We start from the raw sequence: 26,197 nt of genomic DNA, 5'->3' as shown, positions 1-26,197 counted from the left end.
CACTGTTGTTAACCAGTTCACTCTATGGTTTTACGCTTTCAAGGCTGCCAGCCTGTAATTTCACTTTCTCTCCTGTTCATCTTTCTTCCACAAGCCCAAATTCTGCTGCCATTCACATAAAATGTCCATGCATTGAGGCTCTGCAATCAGCTAGTAAATACATGTTGGCAGATCATCTAAAACACAAATGAAACCAAGAAAGATACTATAGAAATGTCAGGAAAGAAGCACTTGTAATAAATGAGAATGAAATCCCCCACTTTTCCCACCACATCTGTATTTTAAATGCATTTATAAATCACTCCAAACCCAGACTGCTAGTTATGTTTTCACTACTATTAGATTCAAATAAGTATTTTGGTTTCTGTGGGCTAAATCCTGAACTCATTATTAAATGGGGATGCTTACGGGCACCAGCCCAGGATCAGAGACTTGTTTATTACACATTTGTACACACAGTTTGTAAAAAGATGGGACCCCACAGAGCTGGTCTGTGACAGAACAGACCATGAGCATACTTCAAGCCCAGGAGTGGAAGGGAATGCAAGCCTTAGCGAGCAATTACAGTTAGTTCAATAAGCAGCAATGATGTCTTCCCCCAGCTGCCTCGCCACTGCCAAGAGCATCATGGATGAGACAGCAAGGCATGTTTAAAGGATGGAGGACAGAGCAGAAATGACAGCCTGGCAAGATAGAGCTAGGGAGCAGCTAGTTTGGAAAAATGTCAAAGGTAAGAACTAGAAGTACTGGAGAGCAAGGAGAGGAAGGTGTAGCGAGAAGAAACAACAGCAGAACCCAGGTCATCTTAGTTGCAGAATTTGGGATGAGCCATGGAGGAGTGAGGTGGATCTCAAAAAGGTCTAATTCTGCTGCTCGAATACAACCGTGATGAGTTCACACTGATTTGTCCTTGTGTCAGCCATGCCCCCTGTCTTACACCACTTCCCTCCTCCTCCTACTCATCATGAATTATATTCCCTAGTTTTCACTTGGCTAGATTCACCAGTCTGAACTTACGGTCCCCTTTCCTAGGACAGTTGTCTGTCCCCCAGTTCTTCCTGTAACCCTTCTCTGCATCAGGTGCATGCCGTCTGGGTGACAGCTTCTAGAACATCAGTGCCCAGAGTGGTGCACACTATTTCAAATAGTCAGTCAAGAAACACTCATTTCATGTGAAGCTTTGTGCCTGGGAGTAACACTAGTACCCAGCCACATGTCCGCAGAGTAAAGTTGTTGTCTGCATGTATCAGGTCCAGTCAGAACTCTTATTTAGCAAGACTGGAAAGGACCGCCTAGTTTTCAAGCCCAATTTTGTCGTATCAGGCCATGTGGTTTCACTACAGCTCTCTACAAGGTTCCACAGGGTGTGCTGTGCACATCCCTGCCACACCACAGGCTGCAAAATTCCCAACACTTCCCTGCAACACCCTTTAGGTCTTCATGAGAGTAAGAGTCAGAAAGCCATAGCAGGAATTGGCCACAGAAAGAGGGTGAATGTGGCACCAGAGTCTTTTGCAATAGTGAGATCTTTGCAACAGGAAGATTTCGTTACATGAAATTCTCAGCAAATTGTAGAAAGCAATTGTGCTCCCTATTCCAAAGGAGAGAACCCCCCCGCCATCTTTCCTTCCTGTGGTTGCTGACATACTTCCTGGGGGAAGGAAGGAAGGAAGGAAGGAGAGAATTACTTCCTAATACCAAACATGAGTATCGTTTGTTCAGCTCTGTGTACTGTGCTGAATGCGTTACCATGTTAACATCCTTTACATCCAGAAAAAGGAACAGTCCCCACTGTTATACCCTGTCACCTGCTGAGGCCTGTTGCCAGGTCCATGGAGGAAGGTGGGGGAAAAACCTAAATCCAAACTTCACATTAAGGGTCACAAAGTACTTCCTGCATAAGCAGCGGGAGGCCTTAAGCACAGAATCGAAACAGGACAAATGTGGTACACACAAATTGCAAACTCAGGCTGCTTGGATATACCAAGACATCAAATATCCAGGGCTTCATATCTCTTAATCTCTAAATCTCCTAGGAATTTTTCTGCATGCATATATATACCCTCCCATAGACTTATCAAGCCTATCTTAAAATAATGTTAGTTCCTTGCTCCCCACGCTTTATTTGGTAGACCAGTCTAAATCTGCACTCCTCCAGTGGTTTGAAATCATCTTCAGATTTCCTGTCTCATTTATCCATGATAACTTTATGAATACTTGATCCCGTGTCATTTTTTCTTGAGCTTAAAAGGCATGTGAAAAAGCAGCAGATTTAAAGTGCATTTTGATCAGACTCTTTTAAAAGGGACCAAAGCAAATCTGACTCATAAAGAAATAATAAACCCCCCAAATATTTCAGTTAAATGTATTATAGGAAAAAAAACCCTTTCGCAGCTAAGTAAATCTTAGTGTTATTGAAATATGGTGACAGTCTACTTTCAAAAAAAAAAGGGAAAAGACTGTTTATACTCACTTGCTCATTTTTGGTTGTAACTCAGCAAAGGCAGTTGTCTGTTGGTATCAGCTTCCCAGGAGTTCTGAGTGGAAATGACTTAGCCAAGAAAGAAAAATTAACAGGCTGCTCTGCCCACATGTCTTGGTTGAGATACGCTACCAAAATGTGCCATCTCTGATATAAAATAAAATGCCCGAGCTTAGACTTACATCAAAGGAATCCTGCATATTTAGTTCATAGCCTAGAAGATGACTGCAGCGGTGATATTTGCTTATTCTGAAGGGCTTTACAAGAACAAAATCGGAGAAAGTTAGCTGTTAATTTAGTAGTAGTTTAAATTTAATTGGCTGCAGATGCACTTTGCGATCCAAATGTTAGATGTTTATCTTGAACCAACAAATGGCTGTATAGCAGAATTCTAAATAGGTTTGCCTGGACCTTTTATTTAGAATAACCAAACCCAGGGGAGATCGGTATGCAAAACTGTAAACGTAAAGACAATAACTATTTATTAATGGCTATAGAATGTGATGGCTGTTTGTGTAATGTGAGCACTATATTATGACAAAAGCTTGGCAACATCAGCATGTTTGAAAGAGAATTAGAAATGCTTTTCTTTCTTAATTCTCCTCTCCTGCTGTTTTTAATATGATCGACACTGTGGTTTTCAAGAGTTTGCTTCAGACGCTTTTGCCAGAACTTTAATTTACATGGAGAACAGCTGACATATCGGTGAGACCTCTTACGCATTACTGACAGCGTATTATTCCACCCATTCTAATCTGATAAGCATAAATGCTTTTCTTTCCCTATCAAATGTATTTCCAAGTGTCACAGCTACAAGGTGATGCAATCTTTTTGCTGCAGAGACCAAGAAACTACAGAAAGCCTGCAACTATGCAGTTAAATTACTCAGGAAGGTTTGAAGAAACACAGGATACATTATTTTCTGAAGCAAACTGTTGTTGGTTTAAGATTAGCACATTTAGCTTCTGTGCTTAAGAAAACCAAAATTATCTCTAATTAAAACTACCAAGTAAAAGATACATCCTTAATTACACTAAATTCCTAAGAACGGCATTTTATTCCTTCCTTCTATAGATAAACTTTAAGCAAAAAGACATATGAATTTAATTAGAAGTCATTGGTTTACTCTGAAATAAAATGTTTGTTTTATCCTCCTCTTGTAGCTAAATTCATGTACTGATATCGAACAAGATGTACTAAGTGAATGCTTAGCTATACAGCAGCTCCACACATCTTCACAACACATTTTGGATGGGAAGTGTGGTAGATCTGTAGGTCATCATGATTTAATTACAGGTAAGAATACTTCTAATAAGTATGGTACTAAAAATGTCATATAATACAGGATTTAAAACAGAAAAGCTTATGGGTCTGATTTGCCACTATGGAAGATTTAAAAAAGAAAACAAAGCCAACAAATAAAATGAAGTAATTTTGTGAGTTGTCTGCTAAGGCCTGACTTTTTTCTTCAGAGTTAGTCAGCCAAATAGCTCCTAGTAATTTCACGTGAAGTGGGTAGCAGCCCTGCTGAAAGTCAGCCTCTATCTGTTTGTTCCCTTCTGAAAAGTTTGCCTTGGCTTCAGCAGAATGCAGGTGCATGAGCTTTGCTAAAGCCAAATGAGTGCTCTAGCAAAGACAAAGGCGGCACGCAGCGATAAGGTTTTCCAGCTCTTCAGTAGCTGCAGAAAAGTTGATGAGGCTGTGTATTATCGTGCACTGTGTGGTTATAACAAATAATATGGTGATGTATGAATGGAGCAAAAGCTTGAATTTGAAATGTCAAAACATGTTGGTTTAATTGTCTTTTCTAGTATTTAATCTTTCATTCCTTCTTGTCTGTCCTTTCTTTCTTGTCGTTTGAGCAAGAGCTGGCCCTTTTCAGGGACCTGAGACTGTTCTAGACATTTTATAGGAAGAGAAAAAGATGCTTCCGTTCCCTTCTGCTGGAAATAAGGTCTAGATTCACAATTTATGAACCTCAGTAGAGGATCCTGAATCAGGGATAGAGCAATCTCAGGTTCTTTGTTTAGGCAGCAGAGAGAAAGAGGAACTCTCAATGGCCATCAGTTTCATTGTAATCTTCCTCACACTGTGAAGGAGCCCATATCCCTCCACTGATTCTAGAGATTAGAGTGGGGAACCTTTCGCTTAGCTGTTTTCACTCTCAAGCCTCCTTCTGTCCATGTAACTATTTCGCCCTTTTTCTACTTTTCATATTTATTTTATTCTTAGCTTCAGTAACATCAGGTATCAGTGAGTTGCCAAAACGGACACTTTTTTTGAAGAAAATACTGTCCTTGATTAATTTTGCACGTGCAGCCTTCAGATGATGTTCGATGAGAAGAATATGCACAAAGACTCTTATTTGGTCTGCTTTGGTGGAACCCACCTTTGGAGAACCATTCATGTTAAGGCCTTCGAAACTTCTCTAACTCTGTAATATCCATTTTGGGATGGGATAACCAACACTATACACAAAATTCCAGATTATGCCATTCACTTGATTTATAAGCCGTCATTGTTGCATTTTCTTCTGTCATTCTCTGTTATGTTCCAGACACATCCCAAGATCTTACTTGTTTTTAATGACAGTTGTGTATTAGAAGTAGGGTGGATATATGGCAACATTTTGTATCTAGAATTTTATATGGGCTGGAGAGAATTTCCAGAAAAAAAGATGTAACAGATATTAATCTCTTTTTCATTCTATAATGGTTTAGATAATAATGCATACTAAATTCAGTTTTGGACAGACTATTCCTAATTTTGGGACAGGAATGTGGCATATGGTATACTGCATGCCATGCCTCAGAGTGGAGGACAGTTTGCATCATAGAATCACAGAATGGTTTGGGTTGGTAGGGACATTTAAAGGTCATCTTGCTCCCACCCCCCTGCAATGAGCAGGGACACCTTCCACTAGATCAGGTTGCTCACAGCCCTGTCTAACCTGGCCTCGGATGTTTCTCCAGAGCGGGCAGCCACAGATTCTCTGGGCAACCTGTGCCAATGTTTCACCACCCTATCATAAAAAAGTTCTTCCTTATATCTGGTTTGAGTCTACCCTCTTCTAGTTTAAAACCATTACCCCTCATCTCACCACAACTGGCCCTATTAAGAACTCTGTTCCCATCTTTCTCATAAGCCCCCTTTAAGCCCTGGGAGGCCGCTCGAAGGTCTCCCCGGAGCCTTCTCTTCTCCAGGCTGAACCCCCCCTGCTCTCTCAGCCCAGCCTAATAGGAGGAAGTCTTCAGATTGCAGAGCAGAGCCAAGGTGAGACACAAAAAGGCAGGGATGCCATTTTTGAAGACTTTGCTTTCAAACTTGGTCAATAGTAAAAAATGTTTAGTGCAATTAAAATTCAAAATTATTCATAAAGTGACTTATCTTAGAGTTAAATTAATCTATCTGGATTTAAGATGTACTTCATCCTCTTTAAGTTCTGCTGTGGAGAGGAAGATTGACTTGGTATTACTAAATATGTTTTAAATAGATTTAGTAACTGAGTATGAGCTTTCTAGACAAACCCTAACTTGTTTCTGTTGAGGATTAGAGAAATCTAATGGTAAACTGGGATTATAAAACAAAAATTCCTGCTGCTGGTTCCCCTGCACCAAAGGAAGAACTGATACACATTATGCTTTTTTGCTTTATAAGAGCAAAGTAATAAATTACTAAAAATTGCTTAGGCAAGAATGTCCTGCTTTTTTTCTCACTCTAAATCTTAAAAACAAAAAATGCATCCTGCTTGACATCTCCTATTCTTGTTTCTAGTTCAAGTTGCACTAAAATGTTGGAATGTAACTGGTGAACAGAATGGAGTAGAAAGGGAAATAACCCATCATTCTAACATTGTTCCCCTGGGAGTCTGCACTCACGGTTTATATGTGGCTCCTCAGAAAGTAGCAGAAAGCTGGAGGGACTTGGGGGCTTATTTCCATTCTCTGCCTTTGTTGTCTGAACTTTAAGATCTGTGAGGGCAACATGTGGCCTGTGCTCTCCAGCCTTGACAGTCCAGAGTAGCTGAAGCACAGCTTGGCCTCTGGCTTTCAGGATGGACAGGAAAGACCGGTGACATTTCCCTCACAACAGGCTGCACTTAAGAACTTCAGAAATAGCCTCAGATTTCAAGTGACAACAATAAAATGGGGAAAAAGTTGCTAGCTTACAGATAAACAGACCATCCCTAACCTCTCAGTGTTACTTCTGAGAACCTCAAGTGGAATTAAGGATTTTATCTATGAATAATACTGGCTTTCTCTGATATGTTTTTCTTTACTGATTATATCAATCCATCACCAGAATTTTGTAAAAATCCTAGTAAATCTTACCTGACACTTCCATCAGGTCACCCCATATGACACCCCATCACATGCACAGTATGAAAAAGTGCCAGGGAAAATAAATGAAGATTTGAAAGACTGTTTTACGGTGAAACAGAGGTTGCTTCATACTATGTGTAATACAATTCCATAGCCAAAACTGCTCCTCTGTTATTATTTAGGCCATGTAAGCTGAAGTGCTGATCCTTACAGAATTAAAGCATAATGGCATTCCTGCTGCCACCTATAGTCTGCAATGATTGTACATTTGCTCTTTCAAATAAGCAGAGGTAATATTTCTGGAGAAATCAGCTATAATATACTATATAAGATATATATGGATAGTTACAGTATATGATGTCCTTTTGATTCCACTTGCAAATATGAAAATGTTCATGGTTGGGTTTTTGTTTTAAGTTTGGGGTCTTTTTTTCTTTTTTTTTTTTTTCTTTTTTTTTTTTTTTTTTCCCCAAAGAAACCACATTATTAATGTGCAGAGCTCTGGGCTTTAGGGATCACTTGAGTTCCTGGAGAGTTTCAGTTTTGTCTTTCTCCAAGTTAAAGCACATTTTAAATATGTCAGGGATGAAAGTGAATCACAGAAAAAATGAAATACTTAGAAAGCTTCCATCCCTTGTGTCTGACTTCAAAGCAGGTTTGTACTTGGGACTGGGTAAGACAGTGAGCAAAAGAATGTTTTGCAGTCAGAGGAACCCATTGTTTCCTTAGATCTTCCTCCTTTTTCCCTCCTCGTAACTGAGATGCTTCATGGCTGCACACGTTCAACTCTAGCTGTGCCCAAGAGCTCGTATCACTCTCCCTGCCTCCATTTAGGTAATTCCACTCAGACGCTTTCTCTGGGCATGCTTTATTTTTGTTTTTCTGGTCTCAGTTAGCATAAAGCTGGGGGAGAAAAAGCCCTGCTAGTCACAGATGCTCTGAGTCCTGTTTTGGCAACAGATGTTAGGGTTAAAGGCCAAGCCATTTAAAATATTGATGGATGACATATATTTACAAGCTAAGATGGTCACTCTGTGAAGAGGCCCAAGGTGCACAGTTCTGAAGTGGGACACTTGCAGAGGTAATCATACATAGCAGCTCCAGAGGCTTCTGTGCGACTTCAGGTACTCAGAATATTATAGCTTGCTGCTGAAAAGAAGGAAGAAAAAGTGTAAAAGAAGTGAAATTTTACAAGTATTGCAAATCATACCGAGGCTGGAATAGCAACTGCTCTTCCCCCCTTGACTTCTTCCATTGTAGAGGCTCCCAGTTTCCTGGGCAAAGGGATCCACACAGCACAGACAGCATTTCTCTCCCCTCAAGCAACTCTTCCTTTCTGTTAGGGCTTGGCAGTGGGAAGGGCCTTATACACCCTCGTATCAGCAGATACCTCCCATGTTACTGAACAAGGCAGTTCTCTCTCTCCTGATAAACTGTCACTGCCAGTATTTCCTTCTAAAAGCACTGTCTGTGGGCTTGACACCCATGAACATACCACTAGGTAGTCATGGGATCAGTGACAACAGCTCCAAACTTTGAGTGTCTTAAGTCTGGAATAAAAATATGCATATCAAAATTTTCTACGGACAAGATGAATTCCAGTAGCAGCATAAATGGCTGATAACTGCTGCCATCCATAGTGCTTAGTATAATCCACCCTGCACAATGCCCATGACCAGAGAAAGGTCTGTCCCTCTGAAAGAAGTATTGTCATAGTGCCCTTGTTTTACACTGTGAAAGACAAATAACTTTTAACTTTAAACAAGTACCGATTTGGTTCTCAGTGACTCAACAGAAATGACTAATGTCTCATTGCAGACTCACATGGAATCTCGTAGTAAATCCCATCTTCCATTGTGTGTGCCACATGGCCCTCGAAGTACTCTTAATTACAGGCAGACACCCCATGCAAGCAAAGCAAGTGAACAATAAGGTCGATTCTTTGTCTACGTTGGCTCGTGTTTCGGCTTTCTCACTATCCAGAAGCTTCAGGGGCGGATGCAGCCCTGGTCCAAATGGGAGGCTGTGCAGTCTCAGAGCCTCCCAGGCCCACGAGTTGTGCCTGACACCAGAGCGGCCCTGCCAGCCCACCCCGTTCCTCCCACTAGCCCTCTGTCTGAGGGATACAAATCAGGACTCTGGGTTTATTCTCATTTCCTTAGGAAGCAAGGCTTACGTCATCGTTTTGCTCGCCTCTCTGTCCACATGTGTGTCAATCCCCTTCCCCACAGTATTTTTTTTAAATCCATTAGCCAAGCTCAACCACATTTGACAAACGCCTCGGAGATAATTGCGTTCTGACAAGTTTCATGAATACTGGCAGCTGGATACCAGAGAATGGCACCCAAAATTAGTGTTCCCACTGCGGGCTCAGCTGTGACACATGCTGCTTGGCAGCAGGCAGCACACGTGTAGTGCCACATTTGTCAGAGTGTCACAGAGGATATGGGGACAGCTGGGTTTACCCTGACATGCTTCAGCCCATGTTGCGGTAGGCTGCTGATCCCGCAGTGCTGGGGAGAGGGGGTGTCGGTGCGAGGGGAGCCAGCGGCTTCTGGGGTGAGGCAGCACCAGCTGTGGTGTGGAAGGGGGGTCGGCGGGACAAGAGATGCCACGTGTCAAACCAAGCGTGAGTGAGGGCGTTGTGGTAAGTAAAGACGTAGGAAAAGGAAAACTCACTGACGAACAATCCCTACAAGCCTCAGAACACATATGCTCCAAGCAGGGGCCTTATCCAGAGAAGGTGTGATCAGTGAGTCAAAAGATGGATAAACTCAGGGTGGATGGAAGAAATAGGAGAGGTGATCCACAGCAATACACCTTTTCAAGTCCAAGAGCGGGCAGTGGGTGTCCACTCAAGTAGTTCCACAGCTGAGTAGACTCCTCTGCATAGTGGTTGGGCATGGCAGAAATTCAGGGTGACAGGGATTCTGGTTTCATTTGGCTTTCTAACGGGGTTGGTTTGAGTGCATAGGATCATGCAGGACTCATCTCTTCGACATATCAGTGTGTGGGGTGGGTTTTTTTAACATTTTCATGCTTCTCTTAGAGGAGCAAGATGATTGTAGGTACTCTGCTACTGTGTGTTTCTCATCCACCTCAAACAAAGTTGAACTATCCTCAGCAGCTGAGACAGTATGGAAGGGTCCAGGAGAGACCTCTTGAACATTCATGAACTATTCAGGGATGAGATTGTAAGATAAAACATTTGAGTGTGTTTACTGGCCACCACACTGCTAAAACTACCTTTCGAGGGGTTTTGATCTTTTGGGGTGAGTTACTGACAGGGGCCAGTAATAGTCTGCTAGCCTTAGAGAACATAAACATCCCTTTTTAGGTTCAGCAGTTTCCTCCAGGTTGTGCTGCCAATATACCTGAACTGCGTGTTGTAGGAAATACGGCTGAAGTGTGAAATGACACTGTGCAGTCAAGGTCAAATTGGTATTTGGCTCATCTTCCAAGCCTGATAATGAATGTACAAACAATAAGAGTTTTGGGAAAGTAGAAACTATTGTATTATAAAATGGACTGAAGCCACCAGTAGAAAAACAACTTTTTTACAGTGTAGCATCCTAGCTACTGACTTACTGTTATCAGAAGAGGCATTGACAAATAAATCCTAGTATCACCTGGGAACATCTGAATTCTTAAAGCCCTTTCTGTCTGGCTTTCAGTGCAGAAAGCAAGTTGGTTTCACTGGCTGGTTGACAAATGTTCTGTCTAGCAGGAGACGGAGGTGATGTGGTTCATTTTTGTTGCTTTACATCTGTCAACAGCTGAGGACTCATTGTTCATGAGAGGTTTTTGACTCATCTGAAGTCCCTGACAAAGGTGGCTGGAATCTTGACTTAGTGGTTCTGCTCTCTTCAATCACACAGAAACAGATGCTGATGTTCAGCTGTGTCTTACCCACCCAGAGGCCTGTCACACACTCCCCATGGCTCCAGATTTTCCTGATGCTTTCTGCTTGCTCCATGTCACTGCGAGAGTTTGGGAGGAGTGCCATCCAGAACCCTGTCAGTGACAATGGGACATGTCCAAGCAGAGCTGACACACAGCTCTGTCTTCCTGAATGTGTAGCTCTGCACACAAGGAGTGGGAGAGGAAAGGTGAAAGCTGCAGGAGGAGAGAAGGCAAAGAAACTAGGCCTCAGAGGGGCTGTCGGGTCTTCTGCGCTGTATAGCTGGATACTGTGGGAGCTGGCAAACTTCATTTGCTCCTCACAGCCTTCAGAATAAAATGTGAGTGGCTGCTGTAGTCCTCCTCTGTGTGTAGAGTCCCTGGGAGGTGTGCCCTGGTGGGGCGGGACTCCGGGAGAAGTGTCGTAGGCAAACTTAAAGAAGAGGAAGAGAAGGGCAGAGAAATTGAGAAAAGAAGGACTAGACTTTTCCAAGAATTGCACTTACTAGGAGCCAGTCTTTTTTTTTCACCCCGCCATAGGTGACATTTGCAAACAGTATTTGTAATGCCAGGCAGCAAGCACTTGTGCAATCTCCCCTCGTTGCCGATGCCTGCCCTCAGTGCAGCCTTCACGCCAAAAATCAGTGTCAAGACCCTGACCCCCAGATAGCCCAGACTGTCTCAGTGCATGTCTTACTCTTTAGAAAGGAGACTATAAGAAAAAAATGAATGCCAGCATCTTAATTCAGGAGGCCTGGACAAAGCTTCCTCAACAAATTATGTGCTTGAGGGCGTGACAGACACTTGACTATTGGTGTCTGACAGCCATGGTAGAGGAGAGCAGCTAGAGTCCTAAAAAAAATAGAGCATCAACACTCCCTCAGTACCTCTGTGTACTAGTAAACCTTCTGTTTTCATGGTCTCAGTAAAAAATTCTTTTCACTCCTCTTCACCTTTAATTTATTTGGGCTTCATATGTATCAATATGTGATATTTTTTAATGGTCTAGGTTGTCCAGCAGCATACTATTTGGAAGTAAAATTACAAAGTTTAAAATGAACAATGAAAAAACCCCAAATCCTGATCCCCCCCTTACACAAACACAGTGCTCTGAGTTCAGTGTCTGATGTTAGTAAGGTATCATGTAGCACTCTGCTGTCAATTTGAGCTCCGTCATTCTGCAAACAATGAGCACTGTGAGTTTTCAGTCAGAAGCTTGGTGAAGGCAGGGGGAGAGTCCTGCCAGCTGCTGGGAGGGGTGCTTACAGGTCTGCAGTCCCAGCAAGGAAGAAATGAACCACCTAAGAGGGCTGGAGGGGAGACACACACGTGTCAAAATACCTTGATGCAGCTTTGAGTGCTGTTCCAAGCACGGCAGCATGCATTAACGCACGGGGTCTCTGAGTAGGTGACTCCCCCTGGCAGTGACTCCCCCAGCAGAAGTGGGCTGCTGTGTCTTTGTGTCTCAGGGTCGGGTGGGGGACAGGGAAAGAGTTGGGGACTCTCAAGGACTTATTTGGGTGCTTCTTTCCTTCCTTATTTTATTTTGCAAAATGATGTGTGTTCACAGGCATGTACAGTGGTTCCAGCGCTAACCATAACGGTCCCTCACCAGGTATATTGCCACCTCCTCATGACATCCCTTCAAGACACCATCCACTCGACTCCACCCTTTCCAGTCCACACCACCATCAGTCACCGTTGGAGAGTGCCAGGGAAGGGTATGTGTGTGAAACATGCTTGACCTCTATCTGGCATGAAAATGAATGATTAATTGTTTATTCTACTCTGCATGGATGCTGTTCAAATGGAAAACACTGGCCCAAACTAAGCATTTTTGTTTGTTTTAGAATCATAGAATAATTTAGTTTTGAAGGGACCTCAGAAGATCATGTCATCCATCCTCTGTGCAAAGCAGGGCAGAGCAAACTTGGACATTACTATCAGGTTGCTTAAGGCCTTGTTCTTTTCTTCAACAAAACACACAAAGATTTTTTTTCTTCATAGCATGCAATTGCATTTAGATTTTTTTTTTTCCCTTCCTTGATGACTTTCTGTAGATTTGGATAAGTGCAGAGAACTTAGAGAACTCTTCTCAGCTAAAATGAGAAATCTCCCAAAGGGTAAAAACCCAAACTATGACTCACTCAGGAATAAGGCAGTGTTTGGCTTAGAAAGACTTATTTAGTGTCAGAGCAGCAGGCTTTCTCACTTCCTTGCTCTCTGATAAGATTTTCTGTAATAGATCTCTCAGCAGCAGGCATTAACCAGTAAGAGCCTAATCAGGGAAGAGTATATTATCACACCGACTGTACAGATTGTATTGCTGCAGTATGGATTGCATTGCATTGCTACAGTGTCTGATATTTCTAAAGCACTGTTTGCTCAAGCTCATAACATCTTCTCAACAGTAAAGAATCTTTGTAAGCCACAAAATTCTGCTTTAATCTGTTTGCTCAGATTTGTCTTTTTGGTGCCTAGACTCATGCAAATTAAACATCAAACAGAGTTTTTCTTCCCAGCACTTTGGACAGGGAGGGGACTCTGATTTTGTTTTATGGGTGGGAACTTGGGATACAGAAAGATTAAGATATTTTTTTTTTTCTTAAAAATATGTCAGGGTTCTTTAGCAATTGAACGTAGAGTTTTCCCATCCGAGTCCAGTGACTGACCCATCCCTTCTTTTATATGGGGAAAGGAAAGCCCAGAAAGTTTGTAATTGTATGCTTTAAACAAAGGGCAATAGGCGGAGTGTACGTGTCATGGAAGGGGCGTGGTAAGGAATTTTACACCTGGAGTAGCTGAAGAACAATATGATTGAGGAAATTCAGTTAGGAATAAATGACTCCATTTTTCTATTAATGGGGGGTGAATGCTGTAGCAAGCTTAGCTTCTACATGCAGTTCCTCCTTCAGCCTTCTCTTCTGACTTACGCCAGGAGCAGGTACCAGTGCCCCCTCTCAATGTATGGTGCATACCTGCCCATGACAGGAATAGACTTACCCTGTCCCTGCCACACAGGGTGCCTGTGCCTAGCCCTTCTCCTTCCCTGCCCTGCCGCCCACATTCCCGACCTTGCATTTCCTGCTGGCAGACTCGTGTCCGTGGCAGAGCCGTGGCAACAGGAGGCACTGGGCACGTTGAGTCTGATGGAAGTTACACGTGATAAATAGGAGATTTTCTGTAGCAGAGAAGGCAGTGAGCATAAACAGGACAGTCCACAACAAAGGTAATCCATGAGCTACTCTTGCCCTGCAGAATGGGACTACGTGAGCCTGGGGGAGTAGGATCCCTTCCTCTCACTGCAGCCCAGTGCACTGCTCAGCTCTTTCCTCTCTGAGTTGGTTCTAGGGTGGACTTCCTAGGGGAGGTAAGGCAAAAAATCCCAACTAAGAATTAAATAAACTAAATAAATTAAATAAACTAAGGATATACTATAGGAAGGTTTTAACAGGCTGTCAGTAAGGTGGATTTCTTCCTGAGGCACCTCACGCTTTAGTACTGTTAATAAGAAATGAAAGCAAAGACTTGAGCAGAATGAGGGCAACAGACAGTTTTCCAGTTTGAGGGCTCTGATGCTCCCAGATGAATGCTCCTTGCTGCCCCTCGTGTCTCCATTCCAGAGTATGGCACTTCTCTCTCAGCACAAACACCATGCTCAGTGAGCTGAGTTCTCACTGAACTCCTTCTACAGACATTTTGATCATTGGCTTAGGCCAAAGTTTACATCAGATTTGTCTCTGCTGTTTTTAGTTCTAGGGGAATAGGTATTCTTTCTCAGAGGAAACAACGGTGCTGATTTGTTATCTCGGTGCTTGTATACCTAAGTAATGTAAAGTCTTTGCAGAAACACCATAGTTAATACCTATGACAAAATGTAAGAGTGAGATGATAGCAGATTTCTAACCATGAACCAAACATCAGGAAATGAAGTGGAATGTATTTTTGAATAGTTATTTTAAAACAAGGTATCTAGTTCCATGACATAATTACTTGGAATTTTTCATCATCTCAAATACCACTTTCTAAACTCAAAATAATCTTCATTCAGCATTGTCATACCCAGTCCAAGATCCTTTTGCTGTATTTAATTGTTTATGCTTACATTATTAATGACTGCTGAACTAAAGCCCATACATGACATTTTAATTGCAAGTACAGAAACTTGGTGTGAACTAATAGTCCTTGAATTTCATTTAGCACAGTTTTGTTTAAAGCATTCATCCATTTAGCTGGGAAAAATCACTTCATAATCTGATGCTTGGAGCCACTGAATTATAGAACTGTTACACCTTTGCCAGTTCATAGCAGTATGCCATTACTCATGTAAAATATATATGGTTTACAATAGGAAAGAATCACCTAACACTACCTTTCTTCGTATTAACTGCTCCAGCTTTCTGACACACATAAAATGTTTTGCCTCATTTGTCAGCTGTCTCAGAATTCATGTTTAAGTAAATGTGAAGAATTTCTGTACTGTGAATCAGTATGATGACAAGACTGGATTGCATAGTTTAAGTCTGTGGAATGAACCAAATGATTACTATCAAGAAATCTAATTACTGAGTCATCAAATATGCAAGATGCCAAAAGCTACATGAGGTGGAGTACAAATAGTCTACTCAAGTTTGACATAAGATTCAGAATTTGATTTAAAGGCTTTTTTTTTTTTAAAAAAAAAAAGCCTCATGTTATACCATCCTTTGCCAAAGTCAATACCATGTGCAGCAGTCAATTTTCCCAAATGGTTTGCTAAGACATTTAAATAGTTTGACAAAATTATCTAATTCACTTGAAAATGTTCTAACAAAATCTGACTTCATTACCAAATATATTTATACTGGCTTTATACAATGTGGAGAGTATTTTTAAAAATTCTGGTATGAAGTATATGCTAGATGAAAAATTTTTACTGATATTGATATTAATTAAACTAAAAGTGTGTGACTGAGAAATCTTTTGGCATCCAGAAAGTGGGCTGTCATGATCTAGGTTTATATATATATATTTATTTTTTATTTCAGGTAGCAAAGATTTATTTTAGCATTTCTTGTCGTATACGCCATGTATAATGTCTAACTTGGTTTCACCCTGCCCATTGCAAAAATAGTGTATTTTGACTTGTAGCAAAATGAAGATGGAAAAACAGCTTTTAGTATTAAGTCTTGGTTAATGTTGCACTTGGCTTGCTTTCTACTATTTTTTTAGCTGTTATCTAAATCATCTAAAAATGTACTTAGTTTCATTTATGAACTATCTCTGTAAATTCCAGTTTAGAATATTGAATGTGATAAATTATCAGCTTAAATGAAACTGATGTGACTAAAGTTAAGTGAGTTTGAGTGGTGGCACCAAGTTAGGGATTTGCACCAATTTAGTTTAATGACCTAACAAGGTCACTTTGTAGGATCTGAACACGATCCCTCTGTACGTGACTGTGAGGCCCTTTGTCACTTGTGTTGCCCATAACAAACAGCACTTATGTTCTCAAAAGAAGCAGGGGGTACTGACAAATAACAAATTTCTTCGGAAGGTGATGCGTCTCCAAGGGAAAGGAAAGTGAAACTAGCTTTTATATTCCTGTGGTAATTTAGGTCATTTCTGCTCTGTAAACACAACAGTAAATGAAGAACTAATGGGATTAAGACATCTGTGATGTCCATAGGTGATGATTAATGAGAACTCTGAATCCAGTCTTTAATATAAAGGATTAAGTAATCAAGGTTAGAGGAAGGAGTTTACATAACTCTCTTTTGCCCAGATTTCTCACCAGCTAACTGCAACCAGTTCAAACCATGTTCCAGAACCCTCCACAGAGCCACTTACCCATACAAAAATCACAAGAAACGGGACTTAAAAACAATCAAGTGAAAAGAGACGTTGTATTTAGGCTGCTTAAATATCAGAATTTCTGTTTGTTTGCTTCTTAGCACCTGTTAATTCAAATACTACAGAAATACTTAAATGTAAAGAGTTCTCTCTTAAAAATTCAGTCCTTCATTTCTCTTTATGTAAAGTAACACAAGGTACACAGAGCCTCCCTTCCTGCTCAACCAGGGAACATCAGATTTGAAATTCCTGATATTTTTAAGGTTGAAAACAAATATGCATGATAAAATCTTGCATGTTAGATTTGTATGTGTACAACTAGTTTGGCAAGAAGAGACTGTAAGCCAGCTCTTACCCCTATTTACATACATTGCCAGGACCCTGTCAAGTGCTTCCATTTCAAAGAAGAATCTGGTCCAGCCCCACTAACTGCTCTCAGTGAGCTGTGGAGCTGGGAGAAAGCACCCTCCAACAGCCCCACGCCTCTGCTCCGTGGGATTGGGTTTGGCTTCAGCTTTGCTGGATGATGATGATGGCATACAAAGTTCAATGGGTGCTCGCTCATCAGATGGGACCAGACTCAAATTGTGGCTTGAAGAGTTTCACTGTTGTTTACAAGCAGCCAGTTTTCTGGAGCATGACTGTTTAGGATATAAGATTTAAGAAATCGCCCCAAACCCAGTAAAAGAAATGGGGGAGATTCTTTTCAATATGTTATGCCATCTCCTTGAACTGTCAGAGTCCAGGCCAGGCAGGAAATACATTTGTGTACCTAATTCTCATTACTTTAAGATACAATTAGTTGCCTTACCTAGTTATGTCTAATTTTTATTAATCTTTACGTTCGTGAGCTCACATAAATAAATGGACTAGAAACTGGCATGTTGCTACAATCTTTGTAGGAAACAAACTGTTACTCTCTAGAAGTGCTCTGGAGAACTAAATACCTACACAGTTTTTACAGCAATTCCTAGGACCAAGGAGATACATCGCTCATTCATTGTGGACTCCACTGGAGAATACTCTTCATTTATAATAGAATACACAAGTCAGTGTTTTAGTCTTTCTTTCAAAAGCACTAAAACCAATAACAAGAAACAGATACCTCTGACAGCTGAAAACATTTTCAATGAAGGAAGCCAAGAACCTATCATAATTTATCTCAGTGTTATGGATCTGAGCACGCAAAAGGGGCATCAGTACATCTGTCCAAAGAAAGAACAATGTACAGGTGCGGAGCTGAGGTTCATGTAACAAAGAAAATCAGTAATTAAAAGCATCTGGTTTCAAATCCCAGGTCATTTATCTCATTGTAGAAAATGTGATCAGAATTCATTTATAATCATGTCCAGATAGGCTCATACAATTTCTCCCCCCCCTTAAAGCAAAATTAGCATTAGCATAGGCTTACTTCAACAATACACAGTCAAGAATAACTTAGTGCTTGATCATGGGCTAAAATATTGTTTGGCCATCAGCAAAAATAGGTGGGCATGTATTTCATTTGTGTTTCTAAAAGGGCTGGATTGATGGATTGACGTTCATTAGAGAGCCTTCATCAGTGCATCTCAAAGTAAGCTCTATGTTGCCTGCCTAGAAGAGACACTGTAAGCAAAACTACCTTAGAGTAAGAAATAAGAGAGTTAGAAGAGAATGTGGGCGGTTAAAGGAGTTGGTCAAAGTAACTCAGAAAGCATTTAGGGACGGATTCAACCACAGGTCTTCTACATTATATGAATGATTTTAGCCATTACTGGTTTTATCTGTAGTTACATTTACACTTAACGTCTGTCAAGCTAATTTTTTTCTTTTTTTTTTTAATTTTGTTTTGCTTTTTAAGTGAAACTTCTGCAGTTGGATGTAAACCATGTACACCAAACACAATAATTTATCATGGTGTAACAAATGATTAAGTTATCTTAACATCACCTACTACTGCATATAGTGCCTTTTAGACTGTAAACTTGAAGAAGGTAGGCATCAGCTACCTGTACAGAATCAACCTGCACCTGGAAGCATCTTGCTGCATACTTGCCAGAGAATAATGACATTAAATGACTAAAATAAGATAGATCAGTCAAGCATGCAGTACATGCCGGATAATGTTGAGTAGGCAATACCTGTGTTTGATTGCATGTCTTTGTAATGGACTTCCTGGCAATCACTTGAACCTAAGGCAGTGCTCTTTATTTAAATATGTTTTGATATTTCTTTGACCACATTAATAATGATTTTTTTTTACTTTTGGAATATATTTTCATACTAGATGTTAGCAAGAATAAGCTTTCAAATTCCCCTTATGTGTAGTGGCTTCCTCTGTAGTGATTCATCAGGTTAATTTCAAAGGTTATCGATCAAACCTTCTAAATAAAAACATATTTTAGATTGGCATTGTTCCCATAATGATCGCTATGTTTAACTGCTCAGCAGAAATTGCACATACCAGGTCAGAACAATTGTAGAGATACTCACTTAACATAGAAAAAATGTGTTTGTGTATGCGTCAATTTGTGTTGGTAATGAAATGCATTACAAAATACTGAGTTATGTTTTACGCCCAATTGAGATTTGGATGTGTATTTGTTAGAAAAGACTGAGTATTTCAGTAAGTCACTCTGTACCTGAAGAGAAGGCCCACACAGAAAGCCTTTGAGCGTGCCAGGAAAGGACTCCTTTGGCTCCTGTGTAATTTGGAACCCAAAAAATACTCTAAAGCAATGAAATTACCTAAGACTCTTCAGTCACATTAAAGAACCTGTGGATAGTGTTCTCCATAATGTTTATGAAGCCCCTCCTACTCCTCATAGCTAACCAGCTCCTGCACTTACTGTACAGGCACTTGTTGACACTGCTCAGAGTGCGGGTGAGTGAACATGCAGAACGGGATTCAAGTAATCCAAGGCAGTATTCTGAATGAAAAATAGTGTCTTGTATTCATCTAGAAGCTAGGAAAAGGCTGACATTGCCTCAGTCCTACCTTAAAGATGCTACACGCGGAAGTATGTCACAGGCTGCATTAGTAGCAGAGCCAGGACAGAGCCCGAGTGTCTTACCACCAGCCACCTACTCGAGCTGGCCACAAGCAGAGCGAGAAAAGAGAAAACCAGAAACACAGTGTCATACCTTGCAGTCACGGAGCAGAGACTGAGGCCTTGTAAGTAGGGCAGTGTGTCACAGCCCAGTGACTTGTTTGCTCATTGTTTATAGAACAGGGTAATAAAGTGCAATGATGCCCAGCTAGGTGATCTGCATTGAAAGATTTATTATATATCAGGGAGGGGGGGAAGAGGAGAAAGGAGGAAAGAGGGAGAGAAGGAAAAGATTCCTTGCATTCCAGAAACGTAGCCAGAGGCACCTGGCAGTGATTAGTGCAAAGGTTCACCAAACTTCAGATAGAGTCCGTCTTAAAAAAAAAAAAAAAAAAGAAAAAAAGTGAACAGTATAACTGTTTCCTGAGCATGTGCTGACAGAAATTCCCGTAGGGCAAGACCCAGAACAGAAACACGTGGCAAGAGATTGGGCGCTATCCAGAGACCAGATTAGCAGAGCTTTACACATCATTTTTAATATTATGGGAAGAGATGAAAATCAGTGTTAACTTTTTTTCCATTAAAAAAAAAATAATCTCCTGGTCCTGGAACTGAATTGGACTTTCTCACAATATAAGTAACTATAATGCTTGGGGGAGAGATTTTATGAATGAAATGGTTGGCATGCTGGATTTTATGGTAGAACCTGGTTTCATGGAAAATCTCAGTTTTTGTAACTAGCTGCCATACTGTACGAGTCACTTAAGATAAAACATGGAATTTCTTTGCTTTGTGCTTCTTACTCTGGTGCTTTATTATATACTTTTCTTCATAGTAATACGAGTTAAACATAATTCTCAAAGTCAAGATTGTTTGATATGGCGATACACTATGAATGAGAACTGTATTCCAGAATGGTCTCATAACCCGAAATATAAAAAAAGTTATTTGGGATAAAGGACAGATGTTTTTCAGTCTGGATTTGGTCCTGTTTCTACTGAACTCAATGGGATATGAGTTGAGGTTCTTTGTCTAGCTGAGGAATCTGCCAATCAAGCCATCACATCATAAAAAAAAAACCCAAAACCCAGACAGTTTTCATATTGGAAACATCCCTATCTTAGATATTTCTGCTTTGTGGTTACACTTCATTCCCACTTATTATTCAAGAATCTTAGTTTGAATTTATTTTCATTATTTTTCAATTTTCAATCCCATTCAATATTTAGTAATTAAGTATACTGTATGCAGTTTTTGGCATCCAAGAAATGATGAACTAGATCATGAAAAAGCTCATCTTAAAACAGCTCAAAATCTGGCTTTACAGTTTCCTACTCTGTTAATTTGTCCAGGAACTGCTATTGAACAAAGACTGGCTAAAGCAAAGTGTAAATCTATTTCTTACTCAGACTAAGTATTGTGGATGAATACAGAAAACATACATCTAGACATCTTTACAGAAAGCTCAGAAAATTCCATGTTGATATATATGTATTTTTTGGTTCTTTATTTTGCAATAGTATTGGAATACATTTGGTGTGCATTGGGAAAATACACCAATTCTTATACACCACTGCCTACTTCAGGAGGCTGAAAGTGGCAGCAGTATAAATAATTCTAAAACAAGGTAGTGGTATGTGTAGCCTATTAGATGTCTTTTCTGTAGATCATGGCATACCTAGATAGTTCCCTCACATAGGCCTTACCTACAGTTTAATATAAACTTTCGCCATCCAAAAGACACTGCTAAAACATGATCATAAGAAAATTAGAGTAGAAGTCTTACTGGGATTTCTGTTTGAGATTCCTAAAGGCATGCACTTTATAAAATGAGAGAGAAGATAGATTAATATCTTCTATGTTTTGACTTTTAATTTTCTTGTTTAAAGAGTCCTTCTGTTAAGATTGAGATTTCTGAGTGTTCCCACAGATGTGAGTGACAAATGCTTTGCAGTAGAGGTGAGGAATTGGCTCGTTGTCTATGTCTGACACTTGGTTCAATGACTCTTAGTGGGTAGTATCCCATCTGACTTGACGAGCTGCCCTTAGGAAGGTCCGTGAAGCGGAGCACTTTAAGACAGCGTTTAGCGTGGTGCAGAACTGTGCGCAGTATCGTAGGCAAGGTATGTTATCAAGTTGGGATCAGCTCTTTTGATAGTTTTCTGTCAGTTGTGTGGATGAAGGTATTACATAAACTAGATTTTTCTGATTAGTCCTTTTACTTAATTGTCTACTGATGCATCCTCTGGAGAGGAATGCATTAGCTCTGCAATTCCACCTGAAATCATAGGTCCCTCAAGACTAATATTATGTCTTCAGCACCATCCTCCACATGGTGCTTCAAAGGAAATTTGAAAAAACCCACAATACCTGGTCAATCACACGAAGTTGTATGATGAGTGAAGAGAGAGGAGAATTCCTCTCAGCCTCCTTGGGCGATCAGTTTACATCCTGAAGCACAAGATTTGATTACCCCTCACTTAGCATGGAAATGTTGGGTTTGGCCATTAAATTATTCAGTCCCTTTGTAAAAAACTAGGTATTTTGTTTGATTCTGTGAATTCCTGTGGCTATGAATGCCATAGGCCAGGGCATGCTGTGTGAGCAAAATGTCCCTTTTGTTTTAAGCTGACCTGCTTCTCTCTGTGGTGCACGCCCTGTTGCTCCTGTGTCTTGGACAGGGTGGAGAGGAGGCTGGCTCCCCCATTGTACCCTTGTAATCTGAAAAACTGCATTTTCAATTCTCTTCTTTCAGCGGCATGCTTCTAGTTTTGGCAGTTTTACTTTGTAAGAAAACCCTGTCTTTACTATTCTAGTATATCTTCAGCTGGTTTTAACTCCCATGATAACTTAATGAATGCATCAAAGCTGAACTGGTTTTACCACTATGTAATATATGGTCATTAATAAGTAGATTCTTACTGCATCCAACTGTGTTGTTCCTTTTCTGTTATTATCACTGCTCAAGAAAGTTGTGCATGATTCCTACAACACTGCTGTTCCAAAAATAATACTAGTGTAAGTTCAAAACCAGCCAACGTGTGTATGGAAAGTGGATTCTTTTTGAGCATACCTCTCTGTATGACAGGGATTGAGAAGCACCTTACTGTCATTAGGTCTGAAGTCACCAAAATAGATCTTCAGGTGAAAAGCTTTCCTATTTGCATCATATATTACATACAGCAAAGTTTTTAGCAATAGAAGTTTCATGAGTAGGCAACTGGAAATCTGCTGGCTTCAGAGAGGGCTTGCTAGTAACTTCATTAGCGTTTGTAGCAGATAATGGCTAGGAACAAGGTAAAGGCATGGTTAACAGGCTACCTTTCACATAAGGGCCATACAGTTTCTGATAATGGAGCAGTAAAAGCCTTGCAGTGGGTTAAGTTGCTGTTTGAGTTACTGTTTTACCATCAAGCATCCTTTTAAGACAGGGTAGACTATTATCAACGGTCAGACTACACCAGCAGTGCAAGTGATCCGTAAGAACTGTTGATTCTTCTTAGCCTTGTCACAAGGTTTGGGAGACAGCAAAAAGATTCATGCTTCTGAACAGAAATATTCTGTATAGCCAGGAGCCCTCAAATTTAATGAATTAAGGAAGGATAAGGATTTTTTCACATGTGTGTGAGAGTATTTATTTATATATATCTCTATAGAGCTATATATAGGCAGAGATATATATTAAAAGGCCCCCAAAGGACCTGCAGATTTACTGAATTATTCAAGTTAGAATTAAAGTAAAATATATGGTATATATTTATTATTAATATCCAAACCAAAGCAAACTGTGGTTGTAGTACAGTATTAACAGGAAATGTCCAGGCTATTAGTTATTGAAACGTATATGCCTGAGCTACTGGCTGGGAATTTTTAATGTATCCAGCTGAGTTCCTGGTGTAAGTAGTTTAGTGTTTCTTCTTCCATACAGAAGGCATCTCCTTTTAAGCTCTTTTCTGTTGCTAATGCATTATCTGCTTAATTTGTACCAGGAATGATTTCTCCTCTCTTTTAGCAACCTGAGTATCACAGCAACCTAATTAGTAGGCAGCTATTCAGGAGAGGATTAAAAACACGGCACTGGGAACTGCACAGTTAGCTGATGAAAAAAACTCTCCTTGAGTATGCCAGAGCACATTCACACATGCATACACACACACTAAGTAATATTTTGGGGAGCAGCTCAAGCTGTAGGCATTGTGATGAATATTTTAAGGACACAGATCCCCATGTTGGCCACTTGTGCTAATATATCCAGATTTTTCTGCTGAGCAAAGCTCTTTCCTGGCTAAAACCCATGCCTTAACTTATGGGAAACATGTTAAATTCCCTGTTTGGGAGAGACTGAGCAGGACATAGTAGATTTTCTGGTGACCTGCTCAACTGTATGAAACTCTCTTCATGCAGAGGAGGCAGCGATGGTGAAGTGTTCCAGGGAGCTTTCGGGGTTTCAGCTCAAGTGTCTGTGCTACAGTAAGTTCCTAGGCTACTGGCTGCCCGCAGACAGCTATGTTTGCTCAGCTCCAGCACGGTGACAGCAGTGCTGAGCGGGAGCAGGGAGCTGGCAGCTCTGCACGGCCGCTCGGCTCACCCGGCTGGAGCAGGGCCCGCACGCCTCCACACCCCTCCTGCCTCACACGGGGAACCTCGCCGGCTCCGGACCGGTCATCTCAGAGGCTTCGAGGCACAAACGCTATCACAGCCCTTGAGCTCACACACAAGGAAAACAGGAATGCACAAGAGCGTCAATGGGGAGAAGCACTGCTTTAAAAATAACAAGAAAAACTGTTAAATTCTTCTCACATGGTTAAGATTTAAATAGCCTCTGGGAGTAGTTAAACTGAGTAGGGAAACTGGGATTTTCAGTATTCCCACAGCTGGACACCTTAAGTGTACCATTTTTGTTTGACATGCAACATATTTGCATAGAATTTAGAAATGCAATTACTTGACCATCCTAACAAAGCCCTCGGCAGAGAGCAGCCCGGCAGGCCTCTATGGGGTGCTACATTTCCCAGCAGTAGCCAGGACAAGACATTTCATGAGAAGGCAGAGGAAACCCAACACAGGCAGTTGCAGAGTCCTCGCTCACCAGAAGTATTTTCCTCCCTCATTCAGAGTGGTTTCTGGCTCATCCAGGACTTGGAGTTTTTAGTACATCTTTTGTTTCTCTTTTAAATGTGTGTGTGGTCATTATCCATATAAATGTCACTATCATGATCCCTTTTAGCTATCATCTTTCCAATGAAAACAACTGCAATCTTTTTAATCTCCTTTCAGATAGAAGCATTTCCAGGCTTCTAATAGCATTTCTGGCATGTGGAAGACAATGTCTCCATGTGTGCTGTTTGAAGGGGCCGGTGACCATTTTGTAATTTGTGGTTGGGCTTTGTCGGCACTCGCTTCCAGCCTCGGAAGAGGCTGTAGCAAAGGCTTTTCTGTAGGTCCCAGCAGATAATGTCAGGCCCATCTTCATGCAATAGTTCACCACAGACACGCACTTGAGAGCATTTACAGAAGATACAACTTGTAGCTGGGCTGCGTGACAGCTCATTTGTGTTAAACTATTTCTCTACTGAGACCTTTGAGGAAAACCTACAGCCACATGGGAGCTGACCTTAGCGCTTAATTGCTTCTTGGCAAATAACTTGGTATTTTTCCCTGAGCATCTGCTCTTCAGCCCAGAGAGCATTTTCTGTCTCTGACCTGAAGAGGGCACAGGAGGCCCCCGCATTCCCCGCGTCCCTTTTTAGCACCTCTGCAGCCCCAGGCCTCTACCCTGGGGTGGGGCAAGGGCCACCCCAGCTCTGCTGCTGACCTGTCTTTAATATGCACTTAAAACAGATGAGATTTTTTTTTCTTTGCATGTTGGCTCTTAAAATTCGACTTTGGTCCTCTTTATTTTACATAGTGCTGGTCTTCACTTGGTGGTGGTGGTGGTGTTATCTTTCTGACAAATTATTTTCCAGTTGTTGCATATTTGGCTTGACAATATCCTTGCCTTCGCCCATTTAACAATGCTGGTTTAATTCTTCAGTTTAGTTTGGGGATATTCAGAGTCTCTGTGGTTTGTATTATATGCCTTATTTTCCTGCTTTGGGAGATGAAATTATTTCAGCATAGGATGGGCTTTGACTGGTTGATTTATTTAAGCCCCTTTTAATAGAGTGTCACTGTGACAGCTTTTGGCAGGGTTCCTCTGCCTCTCGTATTAAATTTGATTAAGCTGTTGTCACCATTAATTCACGGTTCATCTATATTTACCTCTTGAACGCTCCCATGTAGTGCTGAGCCCTAAGTCAAGCGTAGCCTTGCTCCCCAAATTTAATCCTAACTGCTCCAAGAAGCAGTTGTGTAAACTGGTGAGGAACTGCTATTACAAATCATGGTTTATGGTGTTTGAATGGCTTGTGCAATGGTAGAGGAAGACACCAGTGATAGATTTAATTTGGTTTTTAGTTGATTCTTTGTATTCCTGCAATGGTTTGTGCTCAATTTTTTTTTTTTTTTTTTCCAGCTAGGTGACATATATTATAACTTGCAGGGATATTTTTATTTCTACAGATGGGGACCTGGTATCTGGAGGTTCTAGTGCTGCTCAAAGAGCCACTTCTTACATTTAGCAAATGCTCCAG

At 40.9% G+C, this 26,197-nt stretch overlaps 1 protein-coding gene across 5 annotated transcripts in view; it reads left to right on the top strand.

Moving 5' to 3' along the window:
- The window catches only part of GLIS1 (GLIS family zinc finger 1), a 206,643-nt gene that overhangs the window by 167,726 nt on the left and 12,720 nt on the right, over window positions 1–26,197 (top strand). For 4 of the 5 annotated variants that reach the window (XM_042786346.1, XM_042786344.1, XM_042786343.1 and 1 more), the window contains 2 exons: window positions 3,646–3,778; window positions 12,275–12,425. In XM_042786346.1, coding sequence (XP_042642280.1) covers window positions 3,646–3,778; window positions 12,275–12,425 — 284 coding nt within the window. The remainder of the gene's footprint in view (window positions 1–3,645; window positions 3,779–12,274; window positions 12,426–26,197) is intronic. The other variant, XM_042786345.1, reaches the window with a different exon arrangement.

This window comes from Tyto alba, unplaced genomic scaffold, assembly GCF_018691265.1.
Source record: "Tyto alba isolate M040663 unplaced genomic scaffold, T.alba_DEE_v4.0 Super-Scaffold_1000006, whole genome shotgun sequence".
Lineage (NCBI taxonomy): Eukaryota > Metazoa > Chordata > Aves > Strigiformes > Tytonidae > Tyto > Tyto alba.
This window is presented reverse-complemented; position numbering and strand designations above follow the sequence as displayed.